We start from the raw sequence: 17789 nt of genomic DNA, 5'->3' as shown, positions 1-17789 counted from the left end.
TCATTCCTGCATTTCAGTTTTTCTTTCTGTTCATTTTAGTCGCTAGAAAAATGAAGAAAAAAGAGAAACAGAAGAAGAGGAAAGCTTATGAACCAAAACTAACACCTGAAGGTAACTCATTAGTTTGTCTATATTCATAGTCTTCAAGTTCAGTTGTCTACTTGGATTGTGGATGTTTTTTTTTTCTCTCTTACAGAAATGATGGATTCTTCAACTTTTAAAAGATTCACAGCCTCAGTAGAGAATATTTTGGATAATTTAGAAGACATGGATTTTACTGCATTTGGTAAAATTATTTTAAAATATATTTACTTTAAATATTTTATTTATTTATGTGTCTGGCTTTTTGCCATTTAATCTAATTGATACAGAGGCATAGTCTGTGCTCTTAAGAAACTTGAAATCTAGTTGTGGAATCAAGTCTAGTCTGAATTACCCAGAAACTGAAAACCAGTATAAAAATCAAGTATTGTGTTAGTTAAGTATTGATATTATCTTAAGAATCCTGAGAGTGCAGCTTCCACAGTAGGCTAGAGTAAAAAGGAACTCTGTGTAGGTGACACTTGATAAGGAAGGTACTCATATGAGCAAAGATGCAGAAATAGGAACCCATTTGTTCATTTATTCTACTAGCCAGTATTTACTGAACACTTCTTATCAGTAGAATGTTAAGTGCTAGAGATGCAAAGATAAATAGCTGGCTTTAAGTAGTACAGAATCTAATACGGAAAAATAAAATAGTAAACTAATTGGAATACAATAGGATTAATTTAGTACATAACATTATATATTAAATATTTATATATTATTTATATGTAATTTTATATTTATATAAAATATAAACTTTTATATATTAAATACATTTTTAGGATTAATTTAAATATAGGATTAATTTTATGTATTTTATAATACAAAGATCATTTCTATAAATATAAAGATGTTTAGGTCTATAAAAATACTGCTAAAAGTATTTAGAGCTCCTGTTAACAATTTGGTGCTGATAACTTCACTAGTTCAAATACTAGTACCTAATTTATACAAAAACCTTGTACTACACAATAACTCTGATATTAGCCATCTACTTGAAAATGCCTTTAAAGCTGTATTACTCTTTATTTTAAAAGTCTTTGTTTTGTGAGAGTTACTTAAGTGTCATTAATGCATTTCCCCATTGGAATAAGAGTTTCATCATTTCTAAAACTTTTCAATTCTGTATTGAGAAACTGTCTTCCAAGTCATTTAGGATCCTGACCAGAAGATAGATGGCACTCTCAAATTGGGATGATTTGAGTTGTTGTTTACAGAGGGACCAATTACAAAGGTGGGGACCAGAACCCAGGGTTAACAGCCATGAAACTGTTACCATCCCTTTAAAAAAACATGGAGAACAGAAGTCACCAGAACTCATTCAGTAGGGGGAAAAAAAGTTGTACTGTAGGCTGCCTTGAAAAAAGCAAGAACTTTAAGTCAGAGGACATAAGCAGCCTGAGGGAACCTTACAAGGAAGGAGTCAGGGGTGTAAATACCCTGACCTCACTTTCCTTCTCTTTGATCTTCTGACAGGGCACCTCACTAGCTGAACCCAAACAGAAGCCAGAGGGCATGGGAGACTCTTGATGTAGTCCATACAGGTCAGCCTCCTGGGGTAGAGAGTTTGATTGAGAAAGGTCAACAGTGTATTGAAAGTGTAAAGATAACTTATCTATCTACTCTTCCCATTTTAGTCAGAACTCATAATTTTAATCCCTGTCTTTCAGGGTTTGCTTGAGGTTTACAGAGGCCTGTTAGGTTATTTGTTTAGTTTGTATCTCTTTGTGTGTCCAGAAATTTTATTGAAAAATTAAACTATTTCTTTTATCTAAACTTTATTGACTTGGTTTGGTTTTTCAGGTGATGATGATGAAATTCCTCAGGAACTACTCTTAGGAAAGCATCAGCTCAATGAACTCGGCAGTGAATCTGCTAAAATTAAAGCAATGGGCATAATGGATAAGGTATCCCACTAAAGTAAAATTTATAAATTTACATAATATCTAATGTTTGAAGTTAGTTTTTCAGGTAAATTACAAAGTTTACCTTAAGTAATAATGAAAAGACAATTCATGGTTGCTTTATATGAGAATCTAACTGAACTATTTCTTTAACAAAAAACCTTGAATCAAAGAAATATTCTGCAAATTATTCCAAAGAAAACCATGCTATTGCATTGAAAGAGGCATGGGCCTCGATTTTTTCACTAATTTCAAATATTTAGATTATTTAAATGCAGAAATAAAACTAAAATTTTCTTAAACATTTGTTTCAGTCATTTGCAATGGTGAAAGTGTAAAGTTATAGTTTTAACACATTGTTAATAAGTACATAGCCTCACACTATAGGGTTTGTAATAACTTTTGTGAGTTAGATTTCTTATGAGTTTTCTATTGCTAAGTAATCTCATTTCACTAATGGAATTGCAGAATATTTTTTCATTGATCATAACTTCAAACAATAGTGACAGCATCAAAGGATGATTTACCACAATTTTTATGAGCCATCATTCACCCACTAAGCTACTTCATGATTGCTATGCAAATACAAGTTTAAGACAAATTCTCTCTCTTCCTCTTCTAACCAGGCTCCCTCTTCACAGTTATCTACTCGAAGACTTAAGTTTCCTAGTCTGTAATGCAGAGATAATAATTTATTCTTCAAGAGTAGTAAAAGATTGTTTACCTGTAGAATTTATTTTAAACAATTTAAACTTACTTATTTAGTGTTTTCAATTTTGTAATTTAAGTAGACTGGAAAATATTTTGTTTTTATAAAGTTAAAATATAAACAGTTATTCAATTTTTATTTATGTATTGCCTCTATTCCAAGTAATGTGCCATATATTTGACTTTTATCGAGATATAATTAACATACAACATATTAGCTTCAGGTGTACAACATAATGAGTCAATATTTAAGTGTATTGTGAAATGATCACAGCAATAAATCTATCACATCTATCACTACACAGTTACAACTTTTTCTTGTGATGAGAACCTTTAAGTTGTACTCTCAACAACTTTCAGATATACAATACTATACATATCATATTAGCTTCAGGTGTACAACATAATGAGTCAATATTTATATGTATTGTGAAATGATCACAGCAATAAATCTATCACATCTATCACTACACAGTTACAACTTTTTTTTCTTGTGATGAGAACCTTTAAGTTCTACTCTCAACAACTTTCAGAAACACAATACAGTATTATTAGCTATATTCACCATGCTGTATATTATAACCCCAGGACTTATTTATCTTAGAACTGGAAATTTGTACCCGTTGACTACCTTCATCCATTTCGCCCCCCTTCCGCCTTCTCCCCTGCCCCCAGTTCTGGGACCAGCAGTCTGTTCCCCGGACCTGTGAGTTTGGTTGTTGCTTTTTAGATTTCATGTATAAGTGAGATCACATAACATTTATCTTTCTTTGTCTGACTTAATCCTCTTAGCATAAAGCCCTCAAGTTCCATCCATGTTGTTCCAAATGGCAAGGTTTCCTTCTTTTTTATTGCTAAGTAATATTCCATTGGGGGATGTGTATACCACTGTATATATATTTTCTCTGTCCATTCATTCATTAGTGGACACTTCAGTTGTTTCCATGTCTCCTCTGTTATGAATAATGCTGCAGTGACCATATATGCAGTGCATATATCTTCTCGAGTTAGTGTTTTCCTTGCCTTCACATATATACCGAGAACTGGAATTTCTCTATCATATGGTAGGTCTATTTTAATTTTTTGAGGATCCTCCATACCTTTTCTGTAGTAGCTATACCAATTTACATTCCCACCAACAGTGTACAAGGATTCCAATGAATTTGATTTTTAAAGCCAGACAGACATATCACATAGTTAAGCAATAATTAATGTTCTGTTCATATTGATATTATTATGTGCAGTAAGGGATATATTGGTTTATTTTATATATAGAAATATGGCCTCAATTTTCTGAGAGGTCAATGCCAATTCTAGGTATTATTTCATAAATTCCACAAATACAATATAGCTAGTATTTCTAACCATTTCAAAAGGTAATGTTATTGAGTATTTTGAAAGCATAGAAGATTTAGCAAAAGTCTTAGTAGTTTAATCTGTTATGAAGTTATCCAAGACAGTATATGAGGGAGCCTGTGTCTATACTCCAGCATGAATGATCAAAATGTACTTAATGTCAGTTACTCTATTAATCTTCCCACTTGATTCTTCTGGATGATTTGGTGAGGGTCCTAGCTGCATGCTAGAGATCTAAAAGGAGATCTATTCACTCAAGAGAATATGAGTAACATTACCTCCTGGCAGAACCTTTAAATAGACTACTAATTTTTTAAACAGAGAAATCATTCTTTGTAAGAAGTGAAATAGATATTTTTTTAAAATAAAGATTTCTGCTAAATAAAGTGATGTTATTTGACCTTTGTTACTTCTGCTTACAATTTCATGCTTCTGTTACTCAAATACTACCTCGGTTTTTAAGTCACCTGCTGAATAATATTGTAATGTAGAAGCCATATCATGATTAAATCAATAAATGAAATATTTAGTGTGTGTTCAGATGAATGTTCACTATCATTGCCACAAGAGCAGGGAACCGGAAACAGAATGAACTCAGTCTTGACCAGCTATATGGTCAGAGTTGAGTTAGTAACATTCATATCTTCCCATTCTGTTTTGCTCTTTTGTCTTTTAGAAACAAGTGATTCTCTGTAATTCAAATTTGAAGGGATGATTTAAGTGGGAAAATTTTCTTTTCCCACCCTAAAAAAGTGTATGGTAGTTACATATTCCATAGCCCAAAAAGGATAACTGTACAGTATGTTTCTTGAATAATATATCACTTTTACCAGTAATTGATAAAGGAATTTACTCTTTTAGCTTTCTACTGACAAAACTGTGAAAGTCCTAAATATCTTGGAGAAGAATATTCAAGATGGATCAAAACTTTCCACTTTGTTAAATCATGTAAGTTTAAGATCCATATTGCTACTTCCACCCTTACTGTTGTTAAGATAGAAATTTTTTCAAAAGGAACTTTGATTCATAGGGAAAATTCCAAATTTTGTTAATTTGAACTTGTTGCCACTATTTGTTAGTTTACATTCATTAGCATTGCTGCCAGAATTTCACTTTTAGTAATTCATAATTAGTGTTACACATTGTCAGTTCACAGCTTTGACATAAAAAATGACAGATGTGAATTCATTCAGTTTAAAGGACTGTTCTTTAATATTACATTATGCTATTTCTTCTGTAAGTGTATAAGTGTGTTTAAAATGTCCTTTCACTTATGAAATGATAATAGGTAGTAATTCTTTTTCTTGACTTTCCCTGGAAAAATAAATAGAAACTTAGGGCTAATTTCATAATGCATCCTTAAAGGTTAATCCTTTTATACCATTTTTATACCTAGCTCAAATGGTTGTTGAAAGGCTTAAACAAATTAATTCATATAAAGGGCTTAACGTGTCTGGCACATTGTAGGTTCTCAATAAATGTTGATGGTAACTGTTAGCACACTTTAGTATATTTATATAAAATGAAGCAGCAACATGGAACAAATGCCTTTATATATTTATAAAGGAAATTGCTGGCAACTACCTTCCTAGCATTACAGCAGACTTCCAAAATTATATGTCTATTTGAATTGACCTTGATATCTCTATCATTAATGAATACAAACACTAGTGCTTATAGCATTAATATAAGAGAAGAATTTGGGAAGTTTTTGAGTTAATGAATTTTCTTTGCTTAAAAGCTTGATTACGAAAGTGTATTGTAGAAAATTTACAAAACAAACACAAAAATGTATATTTGCATCCTGCAATATCCACTGTTAACACTTCTGATATACTTACTTATATTCTCATGTATACATACTATAATATATTAGTATATGCACTGGATTGTATCTCATAAGGAAAATGTTCTTGATATTTGCAGAACATCACAGGATTACTGAGTGATCTAGATGGAATAAAAAAATGTAGAAAAATAAGCTCAGGTAGTATTTCTGCACTTAAGAAATATATCCGTATTTTTCCAGTGCCCTGTTTACATTAGTTTTGAATCGTAAAGCTAAGGGCTTTGTGAAGAAGCATACAGTAGTAATGTATTTTTGTCTGCAAGTTTTATTTAAAACCCTTTGGCAAGAGATTATAATAAAACTAAGTATCTAGAGTTGTGAACAGCTAGCTGACTCAGTCTTAATTATTTTCCCTCCTGAAAACCTTAGCACTGTTTAATATATTGCAGATAGCCTTTATGTTTGGCACAAATGATAAACCTCCTTAACAGACTCTTCTAAACATCAATTTTAATATCAAAGAAAAGCTAACTTTTTTAAGGAGGTATATGTAGTAAAATGAAAGAAAGCTAGAGAGTTAGGAAAAGGTAATCAAGTATTTAGGCTTTAGTGATTAGAAAGTCCCTCTCTGCTTTGCATATGCTTTTTTCCTTTTTCCAATGTATAAGCTTTGATTATCATTCATATGAGAGTATTCCTAGAATATTAAGTTGGTATTTCATAACTAATGATGTGATAGAAGGGTTTTCACTTTAAAAGTAAGACTCAAAACACTCCTTCCCAATTATAATGCACGTTGCTAAATGTGTAAATTAAAATGCGGTCTTCCTTCAGTTGTAGAATTATCCATTTTAGAAAACAAATCGTTTTCAGTAGTTGGCATAATCACCACTTCTTAATCTCAGTTTAAAAATATATTGTTAAACAGGTATTGGGAATGTTTGAGTCAGTAACAATTCACTTAACTCTACCCTTTGTTGTTACTTTTTGCTTTGTTCTTACAACAGCAAGCAGAGCTAATAAACTTTTTTGACTATCATAATGCATATATTCTAAACACAGAGTTATTTTTACACAGTTACAGTCCTTAGCTAAAATCTTATATTTGAGTAAAGTACACAGAAGAAAACTATAATTTTCTTATTAGAATGTCATCTAGTGGTGAAATTAGGAGAATATATCATATTTGAAAACATTGAAATAAAAATCTTACTTAAGTAATATCAGTATTGCTACTTCATTCCTAATACTCTTTAAAGAATATACACACATCAGAACTCTTAACCATGTTTTCCACTAGTGCAAATCAAATATAATTTTTTAAATATTTTAACCTGTAAATGTGTTTATTTCCATTTCATTAATAATGTTCTGTTTTATAGAATAATGACACTGAAGAAGAAGAAAGGTTATGGAGAGATCTTATTATGGAGAGAGTCACAAAATCAGCAGATGCTTGTCTTACAACTATCAACATTATGACATCCCCTAACATGCCAAAAGCTGTATATATTGAGGATGTAATCGAAAGAGTTATACAGTACACTAAATTTCATTTGCAGAATACACTTTATCCTCAGTATGATCCTGTTTACAGATTAGATCCTCATGGAGGTTAGTTTGCCCTTTTATATTGATAGTTTGTAAGTATAATATAAAATTGCCTATTACATTTTAATTTTACTACATTGGATAGGTCAGAATGCAGTAACCTAAAATGGCACCAAAATTATTAGTTTATATAAATTATAATAAACACTAGCTTTGATTTGACTAGAATATAGAATTTTTAGTAATCCAGTACTTGTTAAATTATAATTTGTTGAGCAGTTATTTATATATAATAGAAATAATTCCTATTGGTCAGGGAAAATCCCGGGTAATATTAGCTCCTAGTTCCATTTTTCACTTCTCCCTAGTTTTACCCCAAATACTGATTATCTACAAAACAGATTGCTTCAAGATGTATATTCTTTTTCTTGCTTAAAACCTTTATAAGTGAGCAGTTAAGTAGTATACATTTGAGGAGAGGAAGACAGACTTGGTTCATGAATAATCTACATTTAATAACCTAGTATTTAGTAATTATAAATCAGTTTAAAGGAAAATACAATCTTACAATCCTGCTCTAATGGAAAGAAATAAAAGTAATGGTAAAGTAATATTTTTATTTTAGATACAAAAATTTAATAGCCACTGACATGTGCCATAGGTTATCTCTTAAAAGAATGTTTACTTTCTAACTAAATATCCCTAGAGAATCAGTTTCTATTTTAATAACCAGCTTTATTTGCCAGGTTGTATTTTTATGTAGAAAAAAACAACAATAAAAAGTATGTTCTCTCAATTCAGCAAACAATTTTATTACTGTATAGTAAAAATCATTAAAAGTTGGTGAATTCCTTGTTTTGACTTTTTTCATTTTAGGAGGCTTATTAAGTTCGAAGGCAAAGCGGGCGAAATGTTCTACTCATAAGCAGAGAGTAATAGTAATGCTTTATAATAAAGTTTGTGACATTGTTAGCAGCTTAGCAGAATTGCTAGAGATACAACTTCTTACAGACACAACAATTCTTCAGGTAAGTTTTTTTCTAAAGTATTTCGTCTATTTTTAGACCAAACAATTTAAGAATAGGGGTCTAACTGTGTTCAGTATAACCTTGCTCAATAATAACAGCACTGTGTTAATTTTTTCAATTCAAAGTGTATCTAAATTAAATAAATAAAAGGCCAGGGAAATTTTTAAAAGACACATTCTAGGCAGAAGACGTGTGAATATAGTATAAATTCTAAACACTAAATTCTTAAAGGGCTAAATTATCATTTCCTTTAAAATATGTTGGGATATTATCATCCAGAATAGCAAAATGTTTTTTGTTTCTTTATATTCTTATGATATATATCAGCCCAAAAGTTGGAGATTAGAGAACTGGCAGCTGTGAAAAAAGGTATGTGCTGAAGTGCTTGAGGATAAAAGGGAGGAGAGAAAGAACTAGATTGATGAGGAAAAAGAAAATGCCCTCTGTATTTTCCACTAAGTTTATGAATGTCTTAGAATTTAGTAAGGTAGAATGTTATGAAATCAACTAGAGATGTGTGCTGATTACTCTTTGTGTGTGTGTGCAGGTATCATCAATGGGAATAACACCATTTTTTGTGGAAAATGTCAGTGAACTACAATTATGTGCCATTAAGTTAGTCACTGCAGTAAGTATAATCAATTCTTATTTTATTATTCCCCCAGAAAAATAATACTGTTTAATCCAGTTTATAGAAATTAATGCAGATTTGAGTATTCCATAGGTTCATTTCAACATAAGACATATTCTAGTGTGACTTAGGTTTCACAGGAAAAACATTGTGGTTACTACATTCACCCATATTATCAAATTCCCACACACCCCATTGCAGTCACTATCTATCAGCATAGTAAGATGCCACAGAGTCACTACTTGTCTTCTCTGTGCTACACTGTTTCCCATGTGACCCCCACACACACAGCATGTATGCCAATCATAATGCCCCTCAATCCCCTTCTCCCTCCCTCTGTACCCCCTTAAAATCATTTAAATCTTGTCTTTCCATACTCAAGATATACTCCTCTAATTGAGACTAGTATACTCAGGCTTCTATAAGAATGTTATAATTAATGATAGAAAAGATGAGCAAATTATCTAAGTCATTACCATTAAAAGATGTTGAAAATATTTTCATTTTAAATGGCAGGTAATATTTTTTTATCACATGATAAGGTATCTTTTGTTTTCAAATAATTTTACTTAATTTCTAATCTTAATAACTAATAAACAGGTATTCTCAAGATATGAAAAACATAGGCAATTAATTTTGGAAGAAATTTTTACTTCACTTGCAAGATTACCAACCAGCAAGAGGAGTTTAAGGAACTTCAGGTAACTAATTATAGTGAAGTCCAAATAAGATGGAGAACTCTGTTGTATTATAGCCATTGTATATTTATATTCATCATATCGGTCTGATTTTTATTTTGATCAAATAAAAGAGAGGGACCAGTCATAACAGTATGAAAAATAGCTTACATGTATGAAATAACAGTGCACATTTGGGGGACTAAAAGATGTTCAGTGATTTTCAGGTGTAACAATTTATGGCAAGGTTTTTCAGTCTTGGTGCTGTGAACGTTATGGGCCAGATAGTATTTTGTTACGCAATGCTTCCTGTACATTGTAAGATCCTTAGCAGCATCCCTGACCTCTATCTACTAGATGCCACAAGAAATCTTCCCCTTCCAAATGTGACAACTCAGATTTTCTCCAGACTCTGGCAAATGTTCCTTGAGGGGCAAAATCATCCCTGGTTAAGAACCACTAGTCTAGGATAAGAGCAAAAGGACATACGGCTCAAAAGGGTCAGAGGCATTTCAAGAATTTTATAAGCCTTACTAAGGAACTTGGACTTAACTCTTTATACAGTCAGAAGTCATTAAATAATATTTTTTAAAGGGAGCCAAAGGATTACTCTAACAGCAATGTAGAGAATAGAGATAGAGATTAAATGCTCTTATATCACTAAGCACAGAGTAGCTAAGAAATGTTATTCTGCACTGTGGTCATCATTATTGTCTTGTCATAGGTAATCATCATTATCGTAACTGTCATTATACTTACTCCTGAGTGATGAAATCTGTTGACCTGGCTAATAGGGTTACATGTAGATTGCTTTGAAGACTGTCTTCTGTAAATAATTATTTTTAATCTCAATTTTTGGACTGATTGTGTATTGATAAGCATCTTTTATCTTAAACCTGAAGAAGAGCTATTAGCATATAAAAGAATTCTTACATTTTTTTTACCATATCTTTAGAAGAGATTTATAATTTGTTTTCTCATAATCTGTGCCACTGACCTCATACTATAGCACAGATGATCAAGAGCTGACTATGTAGCAGATGTTAATAAGAAAATGAATACAAGACTGCATGGGCATTTGGAAATCTTCAAGACTTATCTCATTTTAAAAATCATTTTGAGAAATATTTTATGTCTTTCATTATAAAAGTTTTATCTGTGGTGCACATAAAGCATGAAAATTTGTATTGAATACTGCATTTTTCCTTTTACTATTTTAATTACCTAAGTCTGCTTAGGCATTTAATTGGGATTTTTTCTAATTGTTTAAAAATAGTTAGATCTAAGGACATTATTATAAACACTAAAGATAATGCTTAGAAATATTGGTAAAGAAGGTATCCTGAAACTTTTAGGTGATAGATGACAGGAAACATGAAACTGTAACTACACTCTGTATAATTTAAATATTTTCTTCTCCATTAAAGGTTAAATAGCAGTGATATGGATGGAGAGCCTATGTATATTCAGATGGTAACAGCACTGGTTTTACAGCTAATTCAGTGTGTAGTACACTTACCATCATCAGAGAAGGACTCTAATTCAGAGGAGGACTCAAATAAAAAAGTAAGCAATCTTTTGTAATTTTTATAACTTGGTACTTTCATAGGAAAGATCACCTGTATTCTCTACCATTCTTAGAAAACTGAAGTTGTTAATTAGGGTTTCACTGACTGAGCTTTAGGAAGGATCTTATAAAACACTAGTCTAGGTTTTAGGAGACTTGAGTTCTGGTTCTAACTATTACATCTACCAGTCATGAAACATACAAGTCATTTTAATCTCAGTTTGTTTCTTCAACTATTAAATGGGGGTGATAATACCTAGCAAGCCTATAATAATAACAAGTGTAAGACTCAAGTGGTATATTGAATGTGAAAGCGATTATATACATAGATATATACATACAATTATATGTAATATCTATGCTGACATAACCTATAACTAATATAATTAACAGGGATGCCTTAATTTCATGCATTTTTACTTTATTAATTTACATGTTTTTCAAAATAAACCAGTTGTTTCTCCCCCTTGCTGAATCCCATTGTTATTTCTCCAGTATTCTCTTCCTTACCATCAGTGACCAGTATCATGAGAATGTTTGTCTCCTTCCATTCATTTATCTGCATAAATTTGATAACAGAATTTTGTTATATTTACATAATGATAGTGACATTTATAGCTAAATTTTTTCTGTTTTTAATACATGTAACTAATACCAGATTCTTTTTTATTTGGTTCAAACACATGTAACTGTATTGCAAGTTAAAGCAAGAGTTTCTCTAAATGTACTTAGAAGTAGAATATTAAATCATAGTGTACAGTAGTATACATTTCTAATATCACTGGAACTTGTCAGTTTGCTCAAAAAAGTGGTGCTCTAATTTACATTTCTTTTTTATTTTACCTAGGCTGGTCAGTGTACCATGTTTTATTTTGCATGTTTTGGTTACTAGTGAGCTTTTTCACATATTTATTCACCTTTTGATTTTCCACAACTTTGAATTGACTGTATTACTAGTCTTTACATTTCTAATGAAAGAGTTGAATTTTCTTTTGAATTACATTTCAGTGTTTCATAAACTTGGAGTTTGGAATGTTGTTTTCCTAAATGCTTTTTGTAATTTCAATTAATTACTTTGTGTTCTGAACCTAGATCATGATAAGCAACTATTGATATACCATTTGTTAATGACATTTGTCACTCCTACATATTTTAATGTATTAAAATGAACTCATCAGTATTTTTATTTAGTTTTTATAATGTATGAAGTATGTTTAGTATGCTAACTGTAGTTTATACATACATATATATGTATATAAATATAAATAGGCCAGTTTCAGCATTTTAGTATTTGAATGGTTTACCCGTATTCAGTAATAACACAGCAGTAGCAACTGAACTAACTTGTTTGTTGGTGATTTCTTCTATCTGTGTAAATTCATTTTTTTCAATCTAGGTTGACCAAGATGTTGTCATTACCAACTCTTATGAAACAGCCATGCGAACAGCCCAAAACTTCCTTTCCATCTTCCTTAAAAAGTGAGTAAAGTTCATGTGATCAATTTTTATTTCCTCATTTCCTCAGTATAGAGAAGAGTTCATTTATTTTAAATAATTAATCTCATTTCCTGCTGTAATCTGAATCCTGTGTTTGTCTTTCTGGCCTTTGTTTTTCTGACTTTTAAAATGAGGCAGTTGGAATATTAAAAATCTAGAACTTTATGAAGTTGCTTATATGTTGGACTCCAAAAGTTAAAGTACTAGATTGAAATTCTTAAATTTTTCTTAGGTGTCTTTTGGGAAATTCTAATTAAATAGGAAAGTTTGTGGAAAGGGGTTTACTTAGCCTTTATAAGAATTTATAATTTTATAGAGAGAAAAACAGTGCTCATTTTAAAACATGTGTTATACTTGCCAAAAAGTAGTATTAACATTAGTTAAATGAATTTACAGTGTAGGGGTACAAGGGATAAAATTTGAGAAATAGATTCTTTTTAGACCATATTTTGTTTAATATACTCTCTTATACCTTGTTATTAGGTATATAGAAGAAAAAACATAGTCAACAAAATTTCAGTCAGATTGGTGGACATGTCACCTAATTTCACAGCCTTTTCATTATTTATTTTTGAACAGATGTGGTAGTAAGCAAGGTGAAGAAGATTACAGACCACTATTTGAAAATTTTGTTCAAGACCTTCTTTCAACAGTCAATAAGCCTGAATGGCCAGCTGCTGAACTACTCCTTAGTTTGTTAGGGAGACTGTTGGTAAGAGTATATAGCATTTAAAGATTATTACATTACTAGAAGACAACATAATGAGGATATACTCTGATTCACAGATGATGAATTCTTTAAAAATGTGTAAGGAAATATGACCATTGAATCTCTATTTTTGCATGTGCATAACTGTACACAATATTGTCAGTACCTTGTAAAAAACTGAGATGTTGTGATTTTTGGTGCTTTCATTTCATTACATAAGATAACACTGCTTTAAAAAACATTTTTTTTTTGTTTGAAAATGTTACATTGTTAGTTAAAAGCATCTTAACACTGAATCGTAAAGTTACTGAGGTTAATTCATTTCAGAGCATGAAACTGATTAATGTGAACTCTGTCATCCTTAAGAGTATTTCTAAAAACATGACACTTTTTATTTCTCATGTAATAGAATAGGGAAATGCAAAGAAATAGTGTTTTGGTTTCTCTTTATTTTTAAATTATATTTGAACTTGTGCAATGCAAATTGTTACAAAGCTTTTGGGACCTTGCTTTCTGTGAACTGGAAAATAGATTCTGAAACCATGATAACATTTCATAAGCATCAGAGTTCCAGTCTTAGAAATTCTCACTTCATAATCTACAAATAAACAGTTGAACTTGCATTTAAAGAAAGGGACTGTTTTCTTAGGGAAGTTTATTTTATTTTTCTTCTTAGACTTAGGGGAGTCTAATTATTTTAAAAATGAAAATGTTCAGATTCCAGAAACTCAAAAAACAATCTCTTTATAGAACAATATCACAAGAAAAAGAAAATGTTGATGTTTCAAATAATGCAGCATATTTGGAATTGATATGATAAGGTGCTACTAAAAATTGCAAATCAATTACATTAAATAAAAAATTATTTTTATGTTTAGGTTCATCAGTTCAGTAACAAGTCAACAGAGATGGCATTAAGAGTGGCATCTCTTGATTACCTTGGAACTGTTGCAGCACGACTGAGGAAAGATGCTGTCACAAGCAAAATGGATCAAGGATCTATAGAACGAATTTTAAAACAGGTATTGAGATAAAGGATTAAAGTTGGGGGGGAAAATAATGGTTCAGTACTTTCCTTAGGTATTCTTATATTAACATTGCATTTCATTTTGTAGATTCAAAGTAAGATCTCTACTTCTAAAAGTGGGCTTTTCAAAAACCCCACAGAAAGTTAATACCTGGGGTGAATTATAGTGTCTAACCAGAACTTTTAAATGGTTTATGTAAATCCTTAGTTTACTTTCTTTTTGCAAACTACTGTTATGAATGTATGATGCTATTTTCTATTTGTTTTCGCATTAAGTTTTATTTAAATCTTTAGTTTACTGAGATGATGATTAGCATGCCAAAATTGGTTGGTAATGTTGAATATTATGTATATAAAGTATGGGTGAGATGATAATAGTACTAAAATTTATTTAAGAAAATTGATAGGTAAATGATATTTAATCCTACTCTTTCTTTCTTTCTACTCTTTGTTTTTTAATGTCCATGCTGGCCATTAGAAATGTCTTCATTGACTATACTGTGTATTTTGAAATAATTTTAAACTTACAGAAAAGTTACAAGAATAATACAAAGAGCTCTCATAAACCTTATACCCAGATTCCCTAATTTTTGACAATTTGCATTTGCTTTATCATTCTTTTTCAAACTATATGTCAATGTGTATTGGTATGTGCATTTTTTTTTCCTGAACCATTTGAACAGAGGTGATACTCCCCTTACCCCTGAAGCTGAAAGTGTGAGTTCCTAGACAAATAGCCCCACCTAGGTACTTACTAGAAATGCAATTTCTCAGGACTCTTCTGGACCTGTGGGGGTGGGATGGCAAGCAGTCGGTTTTAACAAACCCTCTAGGTAATTCTAACGAATGCTGAAGTTTGAAAAACACTGCTTAGTGTATACCTTCAACAAACAACTCTAATGTAAATATCCACAATACAACTACCAAAAGCAAGACATTACCAATGAAATACTGCCATCTAATATAGTACTATCATTCCTATTGTATTTAATAGGTTCTAATTTGTTGCTATCATTATTTAATGGTCAAAGTGTCCTAAATTTGACCAGTTTGAGCGCTTTAAGTTGGTTTATCTTTTTGGTATGTTCCCATCTTTGAGGACTTTCTTAGTTTGTAACATAACAAAATGATTTGGGCTCATCATTTACTTTCCTTGCCTCAGCTTTGGAATAGCCATTTCTCCAAGTACTGCTGGTTCCTCTTATTGAGGAACAGTAATGTAAAATCCAAGATCTAGGTACTAGGTAATTTCCAGTATTTCTTAAAGTGGACCTAGGACTTTGTTTGCCACATATGGCCATGTAGATTAGACACTGTAAAACTCAAGGGGGAGGGGATCATTCATAAATTACTTGTATGGCTCTCAACATAACTTCCAAACTACTGTTGGAAGTTTACAGTGCTATGACAAATTTCTGAAATGTATCCATTTCACCACATTCCTAGAACATGGATTTTTCTTATCTCTGTTTTCTACTTAGATAACTTCTTAAACCATACATTTGGCAATTCTCATGGTGAAATGTGATGCTGTGTGATAAACTGTAGATGTGAATGTCAATTTAATTAATTTCCTGCCTTGTATTGTGCTTGACAGGACCTCAAGATTCAGTTCCTTTCTGCTCCTAGATCAAGTGAACAGCTCACTTACTATGTATCTAATACCCTACATGAAAGTAGTACTATTTTTATATTAAATATAAATAAAACTGTTTCTCTTTCAGAATATTTTCATAAATAATATCCCAAAGAAACCTGTTATACATGATAATACAGGGAATAAGTTTCCATTTACTAGATTAAGAGTTTGTCTCCTTTTTTCAAAACAAAACCAATGCTTAGGATATTCTTTCCTCTGAAGATTTAATATATTGTTCTGATAATTTTTTTGTCAGCTATCTGTGAGCTCTTTCAAAGAAAAGTGACATGTAATTCATAAAAATAAAGGCCAACCTCAATTATCAATACATTTTTTGTCAAAAAAGGTATTCTTCTGTTTCTTCCTTTTAGTTACTATACTTACATTTTCATTTTTATCATTTATCAATTTTTTCCTCAGATTTGTATTTGCAACCAAATGGTTTATATAAGTACATTAGTATTACCTTTTTTTGTTCTTACTTGATTTATTTTGTAGGTTTCAGGAGGAGAAGATGAAATCCAACAATTGCAAAAAGCATTGCTTGATTACTTGGATGAAAACACTGAGACTGATCCTTCACTAGTGGTAGGATTCTTTTCTCCTTTTTTTTAAGAGATATCACATGTTTACTCAAATTGGGTCTGAAGGAAAGTTGGGACGTATCATGAAGAAGAAAGTTCTTTGGATATTGATTTTTGAAACAAAGGGATGCTTGATAATTTAAACAGAAAAGAATGGTCATGGGTTGATGTGTCTTGTAAAGAATTCTGGTACCAATACTGTAGTATATTAAAAGGGTATGACACAGGAAATATTTGAAAATCTCTCAATAGGTTATCTTTAAGACTAGGCTCGATCATTGGTCCTCACAGTGGTCGTGGCCCACACGGTGCATGAGATGATAATGTTAGCATAAAAAGAAACTATTGGAGTTTTATATTTATTTAAAAATATAATCCTTAACTCTATTTCTATGTATATTATATAATGTATCCAAAATATTAGTATAGTAGGTTCATATGTAAAATTTATAAACTATATGGAAACTGCATATACTGGGGTACTTAATTCTTAAATTTTTTTGCTGATGACGTATGCAGTCTAAAGAGGTTGGAGATAACTGAGCTGTTGCACTACTACAGGTTTTCAGTCTGTATCGAAAGGAATAGATTATAGGTATGCCTCTGTTTTAAAATATTTTAATAATAATTGGCTATGTATTTCTTGAAGAAGTAAGGTGAGATTTTGAAAATAACTGGAGTCTTCTACCTTTAGCACCTCATTCATTTGTTCTAAACTTTCCTAGTTGACCCCATCATCTGTCTAATTTTATTGACTGGTATGATACTATTCTTCATTAAGTAGTTGATAGTATTCTAAGTTTAATACAGTTATATTTATCAAATTATCTTTTGACATCATTAAAACAAGTGTTAAGATAAAGTTAAGTAATGTTTTCCATCATTTAGTATCCCAGTATTCTAACAAGGGTATTCTGAATGTTCTAGCTTTCTTAAAGTCTGTTTTTATCTGACAGAGTTGTTTCAAAGTAAATCTTAATATTTGTATTCTGATGGTAAGCACTTTATTAATGGGTTGGAAATTGTATTACTAAT

General features: G+C 31.0%; 1 protein-coding gene across 3 annotated transcripts in view; it reads left to right on the top strand.

Moving 5' to 3' along the window:
* Positions 1-17789, top strand: part of NIPBL (NIPBL cohesin loading factor) — a 224343-nt gene that overhangs the window by 170037 nt on the left and 36517 nt on the right. For all 3 annotated transcript variants that reach the window (XM_037002284.2, XM_037002267.2, XM_037002279.2), the window contains 13 exons: positions 40-111; positions 197-286; positions 1891-1994; positions 4917-5003; positions 7227-7458; positions 8272-8423; positions 8971-9051; positions 9655-9755; positions 11159-11297; positions 12695-12777; positions 13375-13507; positions 14383-14526; positions 16669-16758. In XM_037002284.2, the coding sequence (XP_036858179.2) occupies positions 40-111; positions 197-286; positions 1891-1994; positions 4917-5003; positions 7227-7458; positions 8272-8423; positions 8971-9051; positions 9655-9755; positions 11159-11297; positions 12695-12777; positions 13375-13507; positions 14383-14526; positions 16669-16758 (1508 nt within the window). The remainder of the gene's footprint in view (positions 1-39; positions 112-196; positions 287-1890; positions 1995-4916; positions 5004-7226; positions 7459-8271; positions 8424-8970; positions 9052-9654; positions 9756-11158; positions 11298-12694; positions 12778-13374; positions 13508-14382; positions 14527-16668; positions 16759-17789) is intronic.

This window comes from Manis javanica, chromosome 1, assembly GCF_040802235.1.
Source record: "Manis javanica isolate MJ-LG chromosome 1, MJ_LKY, whole genome shotgun sequence".
Classification (NCBI taxonomy): Eukaryota; Metazoa; Chordata; class Mammalia; order Pholidota; family Manidae; genus Manis; species Manis javanica.
This window is presented reverse-complemented; position numbering and strand designations above follow the sequence as displayed.